The 13,573-nt window shown below is 43.8% G+C and overlaps 1 protein-coding gene across 1 annotated transcript in view; it reads left to right on the top strand.

Moving 5' to 3' along the window:
• Window positions 1-13,023, top strand: part of LOC115026737 (adenylate cyclase type 5-like) — a 34,977-nt gene extending 21,954 nt beyond the window's left edge. The window contains exons 2-3 of the mRNA XM_029459681.1: window positions 9,811-9,960; window positions 10,195-13,023. Coding sequence (XP_029315541.1) covers window positions 9,811-9,960; window positions 10,195-10,320 — 276 coding nt within the window. The 3' untranslated portion in view covers window positions 10,321-13,023. The remainder of the gene's footprint in view (window positions 1-9,810; window positions 9,961-10,194) is intronic.
• Window positions 13,024-13,573: the final 550 nt, after the last annotated feature.

Below are 13,573 nucleotides of genomic sequence, written 5' to 3'. Positions count from 1 at the left end.
TGCTCATTCACAACGGATGCAAGAAATGCAAATGTTGACATCAACATTATAATCAGCAGAATTCACATTAATTGATTGCACAATATTAATCTGACTTTTCATAGTAAATAAATGTATTAAACTGCAACTCGATGTGTCTCAGTTTGTCATTTCTGTACATTTTGAATACTTTGACGCCAATTAATCCACTCCCTCTTCAAACTTGCAGACATTGTTTTAAAATAATCTTAATTCAGGTTTACAGTTGCTAAGTATCAAGTGCAGCGTGCAAGCTCAATACTGGTCCCTAAAAGTAATCATCAGTCATCTTGCATACAGTTTGTGGAGCCTCACAATCCCCCTTTAGACTTTACATGGTCTTTTATTCCTGCATAACGGTGTCGAGCTGCACGTATACTGAAGCTGAGCATTACTATTTACCCCTGCTGGGTCAGAGATGGTATGCTTGGTATGTTGGAGGCTTGCTAAGCTTTCTCTCTCACACACACACACACACACACACACACACACACACACACACACACACACACACACACACACACACACACACACACACACACTTTCTGTTTCTCTCTCTCAAACATTCACTGTTTATTTTCCCTAAACATGAATTATTGGTTCTTCCAGCCGTCACTCCTGAGACGAGCGTGATCCCCTCACGCACTGTTCTACTGTTTGCTTTGCAGTAACATGAAGCACTTGAGCATCCTTTGATCGTGTACGAGGTTTATTTAGAAAAGACTTTAACTGGACATAACTTAATATGTGGAGCACTACTGTTCTCAGGGGATCTCTACCTCTTTTTATTAGTTCCCGCTAACAGGAAGCTCACATTGAGCTCCATTCCTCTCACGTCTTGTGATTTGTTGCATCGTCACTTTTATGAACGCGTCGTTTTCCTCTGAGAAAAAGGAGAAAGTTGTTTTTCTGCTTATTCAGTCGCAGTTGGTGTAATTCTGAAGGATGTACACCTGAGATGATGGACACACACACACTGCTCACTCCATGGGAGCACTAGATATAAAACAACAGTTCTCAGTGTGCAGCCAACTTTACATCCGACTGCTCTTGAATGCTGCTGCTAGTGAGATTAGCAATTAGTTAAGGCAACTAAACGTGTTGTATAATCTTTATTTTCTGCTTTAACGCTCAACCTCTGGAGTCTTGAAACATGGCGATGAGAAGTTTGTGTTTGCTCTGTCCTCTGTCCATGTACGGGTTCAGTTTGATAGAATCGCTCATATTTCAGCCGAAGTATAGAAATGAAGTCTTTATTTGAAATGATGATTATTGTTTGTCTTGACTACAGCTATTTGTGGAACCGAGAGGAACAAATACTCTACGCCAGTAAAAGAAGAACAACCGGCCTCTGGCCTCTGTCATGAGTTTGCAGTGTTTATAAATTAATTCATTATGAAACGCAGACACTAACGGGCGCACAAACCGCTCCGACGATTTGTCTCTAATCTCACCGTTATGGCTTCCTACTGTTCTGTTGTCGTGCTGCACATTGAACTTTTAAATGTCAACAAGTTTAATCCTTCACGTGTGGGTTTTAAGGCTCGTGATGGAAATCCATATTTCATAGACTAAACAACTTACGGTTGTAAAACTAGAATGTGTATTGTTAATACCTTCTGAAGACCGAGCTGAGGGTTTGTGCTACAGTTCAGTGAACTCTTAATCACAATCCCATAATAATGACCTCCATCCCCAGTCGTCCTCCACCACCACCCACCACCACTCCTCTCGCTTCTCTTTACTGATGAGTCTTCGTTAACCTGCAGTAAATCCACCACAATCTGTTGTCTCCCCACGGCTGACGAAGGTGCAGCGTATTCATTAGCTTCAGAGGTGCTGGTTGGCTGATTTCTTTGAGCTTTGCACGGCGCTATCAAAGCTGTTTTCCAGTCTGAATGCTAAAAACTAAGTTAACTGCCTGCTGCACCTTCGTGATTAGCTTAAGAGTCGTATCAATCTACAAGAATCGGACGTCACATTGAGCTCCGATCACGCAACGCTAAGCAGGAATGTCACCAGTACAATGATAAGTATTAAAAGTGTCCAGTGGGCTGAGCTCCACGTTGCTTTTGTTGCCATAAATATGTATTTCTGGGACAAACGGTGTTTCTAATTATTGTTTTATTCTTTATTTGTTGTCCTGCCAAATTCCCACCAAACTCGTCGAGTTGTTTGTTTGAAAACATTCCAGGTGGCTCCAGCCGGGGGGAAATGCACGACGAGTACTTTCACAGGACGGATTGTCCCAGGAGACGCATTAGTGTTTCTCATCGTGTTGCGTCACTCAGGCAGACTAAGGGACGCCGTCTCAGTCCGCTTCTTTTCTCTCCATAAGCTCTGGGCTTCTCCGGTAACACGGCGAGCGTGTCACAGGATATTTGTAGCATTGTCTTAGACGATTTCACGAGGCTGCGTCGGTGCTACGGGCCTCGGGTAAAAGATGGAGGCTGAATTTGTGCAGTTGTGAAGTTGTCACCTTTCACGGGGGGATAGCGGTACACTTGGTGCACCAACCTACCTGGCTATTAAAATATGGATTTGTTTCCCGTCAGAGTTTTCAAAGCCCTGGAGGAAAATAGATTTGAGTGCTAGGTGTTGGCATCAGAGATGTGTCTTCCGTACGGCCCGTTTTGAAAAGCAGGATCTATATTTGGAAGAATCTGCAGTTCGTCAGTGTCCCCTCTCTGTCTCTTCTCTTTTGAGGCATGATATGAAAAATTAAACGTGCTTCCCCCCCCCCCTCTCCTGTTTGTCTGTGGGCTTGTCTTTCTTCTTCAAAGGCATGACTCATAGAATGATCTTTGAGTTCCCATGAGTTCAGCGTCTCCTGTGAGGCATCAGGGCTGCTGTTTGAAAGCATTGCTGTGTCCCTGTGTTGAAGTAGGACTGCAGACATGTTCCAATTCCATGCTTTCTTTTCACGTTTCCTTCCTGAGCAGTAGATTTTGATCTGTCCGTGATGCTCTTGAGATGTGACGCTGGAGGTCAGAGCATCATCACACGTGGTGAAGGATCAGATGATGAGGAGTTTCTGTATTCTCCATCTTACAAATGCACTAATGATTGTTAATGACCTCTGTAGAGCTAGCTTCACCTAAACCCTCGACCACAGTTTTGTGGTGGACCCAAGTTTGAAATGAGTTTTCACACTTCACCAAACGTACCAAACTCTCAGCTCTGGAAAAAAATGCTTCTCGTGGCTCGAGCTGAAAATGTCCTAAAAGAGTTCCTGGAGGAGATTATTACATAAACGGAAAAACTGACGTGTGCACGCCATGAAGGAAGTAATAAAGTGCTCGCATGTAGCCGATCGTTGCATGTTGTGGATGTAATTGTAGCATTTATCTACAATTTACACATTAGATGATGTTCAACACAACATGACAACATTTATTAATGACACGTGTGAGTATCTGTAGGTTTACTCCATTTGCTTTGTTTTTATTTGAATATATATGTATTTGTGAGGCACATTTATAAAAGCAACACTCTGACGATGCACTTTACATGCATATTCACACCCCCCTGTTGGAATCAGCATATTAGTACATGTTACTGCACGCTCTAATGTAAAGCTTTCAGCTTCCATCAGATACCTTTTAATTTAACGTACAGTAGTACTCTTTGGCTTCCCGAAGCAGAAATGATACAGGAGTATAAAAAGAATAGGATCGTCGTGTGATTTTAAATATATTTCATACACAGAACTTGTGCAACAGAACCTGCCTTTGGTTGATGTCATTTGATCCTCAGGTTGCGTTACGTTAGGTTACGTGCTCACGTGAGAGACTTGTTGTACATCGCCCTGCAGAGTGAGGCTGGCAGTGCTCACAGCACATGACCTGCGTTTATCCTTAAAGCACACAATGTGCCTCAGTGTGCTTTCTAAGGGGGTGTACACCTGTAATATAATCAGAAGTGAAAGTGTGTATATGAATATGGCGGGCCGCCGCAGTCGAGGTCATTAATGATGCTGCCAATGACAGGCTTTATACGAAGGGTAAGAACAATGTTAACCGAGGCCTGTTATATACACCACACACCACATCTAACCTTTACACACAAACTTAACCATCAATAATATTAACATTATTGGGAACTTTTGTATTTTGATGCTTTGACAACATTGTTTCTTGAGACTTTCATGCCAATAAAGCCCCATTGAATTAAAACAGTTCAGTTCATGTGATGCATGAAGCTACATGAAGCTGCATGAAGCTACATGAAGCTGCATGAAGCTGCATGAAGCTGCATGAAGCTACATGAAGCTACATGAAGCTGCATGAAGCTACATGAAGCTGCATGAAGCTACATGAAGCTGCATGAAGCTGCATGAAGCTGCATGAAGCTACATGAAGCTACATGAAGCTGCATGAAGCTACATGAAGCTGCATGAAGCTGCATGAAGCTACATGAAGCTGCATGAAGCTGCATGAAGCTGCATGAAGCTACATGAAGCTGCATGAAGCTACATGAAGCTACATGAAGCTACATGAAGCTGCATGAAGCTGCATGAAGCTGCATGAAGCTGCATGAAGCTACATGAAGCTGCATGAAGCTGCATGAAGCTGCATGAAGCTGCATGAAGCTGCATGAAGCTGCATGAAGCTACATGGGGGCAGTTCTCGTGTGGGAGTAAATACTTCAAGTTCGATTCAGGACAAAATGCCCTTTTAGAGCATCAACTTCCTGTCTACTGACGACTATCACAGGAATGTCCACCATGCAATCAAATTCACTTTAACCCACAGCAATTACAACAACATGTCCTAGAACGGTAGAGTCCAACAACATGTATGAATGAATGCCTTTTATACTTTCTTAAAACATTTGCAAAGTGTTCTTTGAATGTTTGAGGCCTTGAAGATTCCTGAATCCTGTTTGACTTTTATTTTGAAGGTCGCAGGTCCCTATAGCTGCGATTATATGTTTTAGGGAGTAAGTTTAGTGAGTGTATGTGTTACTCTTCCGCGTGCTTTACTTTCCCGTTTTGTTTTGTTGGATATGTGCTTTTTTTCCAAGGGCGCCTCAGCAGTGGTTGAGTTGGTGAAGCCTCCAGCGCAGGTGGCTGAGAAGGTATCAGATCTTTTCACGTGTACCGTATGTTATTAGAAATCCAGACTCTCGTGTTGCCACAGTGTGGACGGTTTGGTTTGGTTGCTGTCATCACTTGTGTGGGCTGGATGTTGGCCGCCAGTCCTCCACAGACATCATGTTGGGCATCTCTGAAAGATACACGAGTATAAATGAGAAGTCTGTTGGAAGTGTGGCAAGAGCTCCGCAGTAGAGAAGAAACCCAACACCTCGGGGAGGATGTGAGGAACACTGAAAAAGAAAGCTGTGGGTGAGATGTAGGAGGGTAAAAACTCAGACTGCTGGGTAAATATTGACACCTATGATGTCTTGCTCTGTTGTTTTATGGCCTCTGCTGGCAATTATTAATCACGCACACACACACACACACACACACACGGACGAGCTGGACTGGCACCTTCCATGGTTACTCTCATTGTTCTTTAATTAGCAGACGCTTGTGTAGTTGTTTCTCTGGATGTGAAATAAAAACCTTTCACCTCCAGAGTGATGTCTGAGTTATTAATACTGCACTCGCCTCTGGTCAGATCCAGTGAGGCTTCTATAATAAACAAACACGCAGGACACATTAGACACCCGGAGCTCCAGCCTTCTTTTTAACGGGCTGAAGTTAATGGAGTCTTGTTTTCTCCGCAGGAGGTGATGAGGTACATGTGGAGACTTGTTGCACCCTCAGTGCAGTCGTTTCACTTCCTGGTTTGGATAAATATTTGGGTTAATGCTATTTGTCTGTGTTATTTTGAAACGGTACAAAGTTAATTTTACTTGATGGTGGCCTCCACTAACCCAAAGACATCTGCATCACTGATACTTATAAGAGTCGAGCGTGAATACCTTTTGGGAGTGCCAGCCGACAAACTTTCTTTTGTTGCATCACATTTTCTCTCCAGCTGTTTGCGCATCATCTTCTGCAGCAGCTTGCTCGCAGCATCCTTCGCTTGCAGCTGCGTGTAGGCTACTTGTGTTCAAACCCTTTTTACACGTTGAATGAACGACACAACCTAAGGAGCAGGGCGTCACACCTGAGTGCTCTTAATCTGTTTTGATTCAGCAGGTTTTTCTTTTTAAAAGCATTAAAATGAGTCGGCGTGTCGAGCAAAAACAATATGCATGAATCACCGAGGGGAATTGCTGAAAAATGATCATCCCTGTTTATGTATATTCAGTTTGATTCACATCCATTAGCGCCAATAATCGGAGCCCACACGTTCATACACCGGGGATGATCTGTGTTAAACATGGCAGCCGTGCTCTAACTCTCCCCCTGTGGTGAGAACAAGCCCATAGGTTTCCAAATAAGGCCTGTGTGAGCACCGGTTGTATTAATAGACTAAGACTGCTGCTGGGGAATATTTGTATTGACCTGTTGAAAGACTTTTTCTGATGCATGCCGTTTCCATGGCAGTGTGGGGGCGGGATGCTTCGAGGCCGCGGTGGAGCTCCCTGTGCAGCTGCAGCTGGCTGGCTACCTCCGCTGTAGGTAGCAGGAACCCACCTTTTTATATTTTAAATGTCAAATTTGGACAGTTTCGAGCAGGAGTCTGTGTTTCCCACATTAATTTTCATTGTCGTTACGGGAATACACAGAGCTTTACACTGTAGCAGTGGGAACAACTCTGCACGGAGCAAATACGTCCTGTGCTGAGGATGTGCAAAACTACATTAGATTAATGAATTACAATCCTGTAATTTAAATGAGGAAACTGCAGAGAAAACGTTCTCCTTGATTTGTCTGACTGCACTGAACACGACATGTAAACGTGTTCACATGAGCTGCATGTTGTCATCGTTGTATTCACATGAAATATTGTTAATTGTACATCTTTGATAGTTTTTGTTGTAATTTTCTTTTGGGGAAGTTGTAAATCTGACCTTAGATGCTTTTGTTCTGTCAGCTGATCAGCATCAGTGGCTCATTGATACTTGCTTTAACTGGTGAACAGCAGACTTGAACGTGGCTTTCAGACCTCCTCAGAGAAAATAGCCTTTTCCACCATTTGCAATAAATGTTCAGTTCCTTCACAAAAGTGTCTGACTGAAATTCTCATAGGTAAGAATAGTACTGACGAGTATGTATTGAAGCGGCCACAATCAGAATATAACCCTCTGTTTGTATACACTCAGGAAGAGCTCAGCTTAGCAGCGTTTCAGTTAGATAAGAAAGGCACAGAGTAACCTTTTCTAAATTCACCACCCCTCTCTGTCTCACACCTCATTTCTTTATTTTCCTTGGTCGTGCCTCACTTCCTCAGTCTTCCTGCAGTCACTCCTCCCTCTGAGTGTGCTTGGTTTTTTAGCACGGAGACCTGCTGAGGGGTTTTTGACTTGATAAAGACGTGCTGTGTTTGTTCAGTTTGTTCCGGCAACAGAGAGGCCTGTGGTGTGAATGTGATTCAGCTGGCTGACTCAGCCCATTAAATGGCTCTATGAAAAGAATGGGCTGCTGGCTTGCTGCTAGCTGCCAGCCCCAGGGCCCACTGTATGCCTGGCACTGAATGGAAACAATGCCTTCTTAGCTCTGGTGCCTTGGACACATGACAGCTTGCAGGCTGTTTGATAGGTGGAAACTTGGACAGGATCTATGAAACCTGAGCGTACTGATTGTTGCTGCAAATAAAGAAATTCAAGTTTTAGTGGGGCACACACACATGGACGTGTGCACCAACAGAGGGTTTCCCACAGATGTCCCCCTCTCCTTTTGTTCCACTAGCTTCTGTAACTCAAGAAGTACGTTTTTAAATGCACACACAAACAGTGTTGCTCAGAGGATTTGGGTTATTCAGGGAACAACCTGACCCTGGCCTCAGTCCAACATGGGAGGACGAGGAAGTGAAGCAGCCTCGATGGCTTGTCCGTCACATTGAGGGAACAAAGTGCGTTTTTGATAGTTTGTTTATTGGATTCAATCCAAAGTCGCAGAAAATGCCCAACAGGAACCCAGCGAGTGAACAATCACCAGTGTGATCCCGGCTCCCGGCGGCTCAGCAAACTTTCTGTTGCTGTCGTTAGACGCGTCAGACCCAGCTCTCCTGCAGCCCGCCGTAACTCCCGGCGATGGGGTTTGTGCCGCCTGAATCCAAGTCGCTACAGTCGCCAACTGCAGGCCCGTACCTGGAGCCGCCTCTCTGCGGCAGGGAGGACGCCTTCTTGTCTCTTCCACTTCGGAGAAAACCAACCATCAACACGTACACGTACTGGGTCAGCCCGTAGTGGGCACAGTGAACTCAAAGATGTATGTAAACTAAAGGCCTAAGATTGTATGGACCCAGATGTAGAGGTGAAACGCTTCTTTGGACCACCTTTAATGGTGTAATGACTTTTTCTAGAGGCCTTGTGTCAAATCAAGTCAAATGTATTTATAGAGCCCAATATCACAAATTATACATTTGTCTCAGTGTTTACAGACTGTACAGGATACGACACTCTCTGTCCTTAGACCCTCTGTCCTTAGACCCTCTGTCCTTAGATCCTTAGACCCTCTGTCCTTAGACCCTCTGTCCTTAGATCCTTAGACCCTCTGTCCTTAGACCCTCTGTCCTTAGACCCTCTGTCCTTAGACCCTCTGTCCTTACACCCTCTGTCTTTAGACCCTCTGTCCTTAGACCCTCTGTCCTCAGACCCTCTGTCCTTAGACCCTCTGTCCTTAGACCCTCTGTCTTTAGACCCTCTGTCCTTAGACCCTCTGTCCTTACACCCTCTGTCTTTAGACCCTCTGTCCTCAGACCCTCTGTCCTCAGACCCTCTGTCCTTAGACCCTCTGTCCTTAGACCCTCTGTCTTTAGACCCTCTGTCCTTAGACCCTCTGTCCTCAGACCCTCTGTCCTTAGACCCTCTGTCCTTACACCCTCTGTCCTTACACCCTCTGTCCTTAGACCCTCTGTCCTTAGACCCTCTCATCGCACAAGGAAAAACTTCCTAAAAGAAACCCCATAATTAAAGGAGGAACATGTTATAAACCTCAGGGAGAGACTGAGGAGGGATCCCTCTCCCAGGACGGACAGACGTGCAATAGATGTCGTGTGTACAGGATAAACAACATAGTACAAATACAACATTTGTACATTTGTGTCAGTTTCAGTACAACTTTGAGTGGATTTTCAATATGAGCATGCACTGCTACAGAACGTCTTCCCCTTCCTCCCACTCTTCTGCTGTCACAGCAAAACCTTTTCTTATACCTGAGGGGCCAGGTGTAGATTCACTAAAATCTCAAATCTATGTTCACATTCTTGCACCAGATTCATAAACATGCGCAAACATATTGTTCAGTGTTATAAATCACCAAGAACCAGAAGTAGGTCAAAGTCTCTGCGTTTTATTCTCGTATTGCTTCGTGTTACAATACGTAAATCTGTTTACTTTTAAAACGTGCAGTACACACATTAAGTCTGTAAATATTGAGACTGCTAACACACACATGACACATGATCATTAAACGCTCCGGGAAACGTGCAGAAACCTTTTGTTATAGTGTTATAGTAAGACTTTAGTGTGTACATTAGCCCCAGATGTTAGGAACTGTAAACGTGAGAAGCCTAATGAACTGGTGTTCATGCAAAACGAACATGTGTTTGATATGTTCATATACAGACAGCAGCACCTTAACTCCCCGTGTCCCCGCTTCTAAATCTCTCCGCTGGATGTAAAACACCAGCTGTAGTTCATGTGTGTTTTCTGTCTCACCCTCTTCCACAGATTGTGTCCAACGTGCTGATCTTCTCCTGCACCAACATCGTGGGAGTCTGCACTCATTACCCCGCTGAGGGCTCCCAGAGGCAGGCCTTTCAGGAGACCAGGGAGTGCATCCAGGCTCGCCTCCACTCCCAGAGAGAGAACCAGCAGCAGGTGAGCCAGAGCGCACGCTAATGCATATAAAAACATAATCACTATGTATAATCACTACCCCCCCCCCCCCCCGTTCACTTACCTTGCACTTCTTAATGTGCGTTGACCTTACTGCCTCGGGCCAGACCTTTTTGAATCCGCCCCCTCCACCTGACTGAAGATGTAAACGCTGTGTAGCGAGTTCTGTGTGACATCGGGCGATGGAACTTACTCTATGCCCACGCTTTCCTGCAGGAACGTCTTCTGCTCTCAGTGCTTCCCCGCCACGTTGCCATGGAGATGAAAGCTGACATAAACACCAAGCAGGAGGACATGATGTTTCACAAGATCTACATCCAGAAGCACGACAACGTCAGGTAACACCAGGAGCACACACGAGGAGGAGGAGGAGGAGGAGGAGGAGGAGGAATGATGTGGGGAAACAGATTGAAGCTGCTATAAATAGCACATGTGTTACCTCTCAAAACAACACACACACACACACACACACACACCAATATACACACACTACTGCGCTTTTGCTCAGGAGGCAAAACTAGTCCTCCCCAGAAAATGAATCAGCGCTGATGGAAAAATAGATTAGCAATACTACCGGGTTTACCTGCAGGACAGAATCCTGATCCCGATCGGAAACAGGATTAAAATCCGTTGCGGTTGCGACCCAAACCGGCCGGTGAAGAAGAGGGAGGAGTCCACAGTCAGTGACGGTGTAACAGAGTTTCTTAAATAAAAGGCAGAAATGTGCAAAGTGTGAGGCATGTACACACAGATGGTTTTTCATTACATGGTCTGGATCATATTCTAAGGTGATTTAAACTGATATTTAACTCAAGTTTAAATTATTAAACACTGATTTCTTCTCATCCAGGCACTGAAGGTTCACAGCACAGCTTGCATTAGATTGAACTAACTATGATTCAGTTCAGGTTAATCCTGAATGGTGCAGCCGCCCACAAGCACCGAGAGGAGGGGGGGGAGTGCAGGCGCTGCCATGACAATCAACTGCATGGTGATTTCCCTCCGTCTCTACGTACAGTAGAAGTCACCACAAAGAGTGTAACATCATCTGAAATGTAATTTAAATGAAAATATTGTCAATTAAAAATGAGAATAAACACCAAAACTCAAACAACCCAATATATAAATAATTTATTTTTAATGAAATTATAAAATTGTATCTTTTTAAAGAAAAATATATTAATATTACAATAATGTGAACAATGGATTTATGTCTTTAAAGCCTATTACGCCCTAAAAAGACAGATTTTGTTGATATAAAAATAAAATAAAAAAAGTTACCCACACGACAGATGTTTATATATTTCACCTTTACTTTAAAATCATCAGGAGATGGTGGATGTGTATGAAAGCTCTTCTTCATGTGTGCCAGCTGTTGCTAGCGTTGGTTAAACATTGGTGATTTGTGAGACATAAGTACTTAAAGGGATAGTTGTATGAGGTATTTATACACAGTCGGTGTATTACTACAGTAGATGGCCCCCAGTTTGGAGAAGCAGACAGGAGTAATGTACCGCTGTGGACGGCGGCAATACAAAAAGAATCTAAAGCTACAAAGTCTCAGTGTTAAGGCTAACACAAACACTGACACCGACTGTGGATATGTACCTCATACAACCCCACTTCAGAAGAATAGGAACTATCACTTTAACATTTTCAGAAAACCGAAGCAGTTAACACCCATCGATAAGTGTTGACCTTTACAAACCAGCACTGCGTCATGCATTAGATGCTGCTGATCAGCTGTTTTCAGCTCCTCCTGGTGATAGTTTCAGGGACCGAAGGTAAAAGCTTGAAACGTAAAACATGTCATTGTTTGTAGTAACTTCACTCCTACAATGCAGCCGATATCTTCTCCAGCATCGAGTAAGTGAAGGTTCGTTATTGATCTTGCAGATGCCATTAGCGAGAGCCGCCTCACGTGGCCTTCATTAGTGGAGTTTGCTCAGTTGTCAGGGAGATGGTTCACTTGGTGTCACATGGTGTTTAAAGGGCAAATCCAAACTGTTTACTGTTTATATGTTCACTTATTTGCAGTATCTAAAATTATCAAGATTTGTTATGTGGTGTCTGGTTTTACTATGGAGAAACAATTATTATGTATAAAGTAGACGGGCCTCCTTTTCTGGCAGACCTCCGCCAGGCCATGCCCTCTCTGGCAATGTTAACAAAAGTGGAAAATAATTAGTGTACCGATTTTAAATAAATAATAAAATACAATACAATAATAATAAATAAATAAATAAATAAAAATAATAAATAAATAAAAATACAATAAATAAATAATAACAATTAAATAAAAAATGTTTAATCTTCATTGGTCCGTGTTACACCCTGTAGTTTTCTGTAAACAGACACACAATGAAACCGAAAACATTACGGAGGTATTTATAAAATCAATGTAGTTTTCCATATACTCCTTAAAAAAAACCTGCATGAAAACTATTTTTGTTCAGTAAGTACGTTTCTCAGCCTGGTGCTTCCGGTCTGACTGCCGTCCTCTCATACAGGGGGGCGGGGATGGAGGTCGAACGAATGGACGCACAGATGTTCTGATGTGATTCCCAGTATGTATGAAATGTCCATCTTGTGATAACAGAAGGTCATAAAGGGGAGGAGATCATCATGCTCCCCGTCTCTGCTTAAAGATGGTCTTTGGCTCCTGATTGATGACTTTGACGTCTTTCTAATCGAGACTTTGAACAGTTTTGAGGCTGATGCTCAGAGACGGCAGGTGTAGTGGGTTTCATTCAGTGCTTGTCTTTTGTTTAGGGTCCTTACAGTTTCAGTGACACGGTGGTGTAGCACTGGTTTAACATACTTTGATGTGCATGATGTGGCTTTGCTGTAATAACTGAACAGCTGTGGTTTGGTATGGCACCGCCCTGTGGAGAAACATAGCACTGCACCAGGGTGACGGTGAGAAACAGACGTGTGTCTCTGTGTGTCTGTGTCTGTTTGTCTCTCTGTCTGTGTGTGTCTCTCTGTCTCTGTGTGTGTGTCTCTGTGTCTCTGTGTGTGTGTCTCTCTGTCTCTGTGTGTGTGTCTCTCTGTCTCTGTCTGTGTGTGTCTCTGTCTGTGTCTGTGTCTCTGTCTGTCTGTGTCTGTATCTCTGTGTCTGTGTCTGTATCTCTATCTCTGTGTCTGTGTCTCTGTCTGTGTGTCTCTGTCTCTCTGTCTGTGTCTGTATCTCTGTGTCTCTGTCTGTGTCTGTATCTCTGTGTCTCTGTCTGTGTCTCTATCTGTGTCTCTATCTCTGTGTCTGTGTCTCTCTGTCTGTGTCTGTATCTCTGTGTCTGTGTCTGTATCTCTGTCTCTGTCTCTCTGTCTGTGTCTGTATCTCTGTGTCTGTGTCTGTATCTCTATCTCTGTGTCTCTGTCTCTGTCTCTATGTCTGTGTGTCTCTGTCTCTCTGTCTGTGTCTGTATCTCTGTGTCTCTGTCTGTGTCTGTCTGTCTGTGTCTGTATCTCTGTGTCTCTGTCTGTGTCTCTATCTCTGTGTCTCTCTGTCTGTGTCTGTATCTCTGTGTCTGTATCTCTGTCTCTCTGTCTGTGTGTCTCTGTCTCTCTGTCTGTGTCTGTCTCTCTGTCTGTG

The sequence above is a fragment of the Cottoperca gobio genome, chromosome 21 (genome assembly GCF_900634415.1).
Source record: "Cottoperca gobio chromosome 21, fCotGob3.1, whole genome shotgun sequence".
Taxonomy (NCBI): domain Eukaryota; kingdom Metazoa; phylum Chordata; class Actinopteri; order Perciformes; family Bovichtidae; genus Cottoperca; species Cottoperca gobio.
Note: the sequence above shows the minus strand (reverse complement) of the source record. Positions and strands in the feature narration are given on the sequence as shown.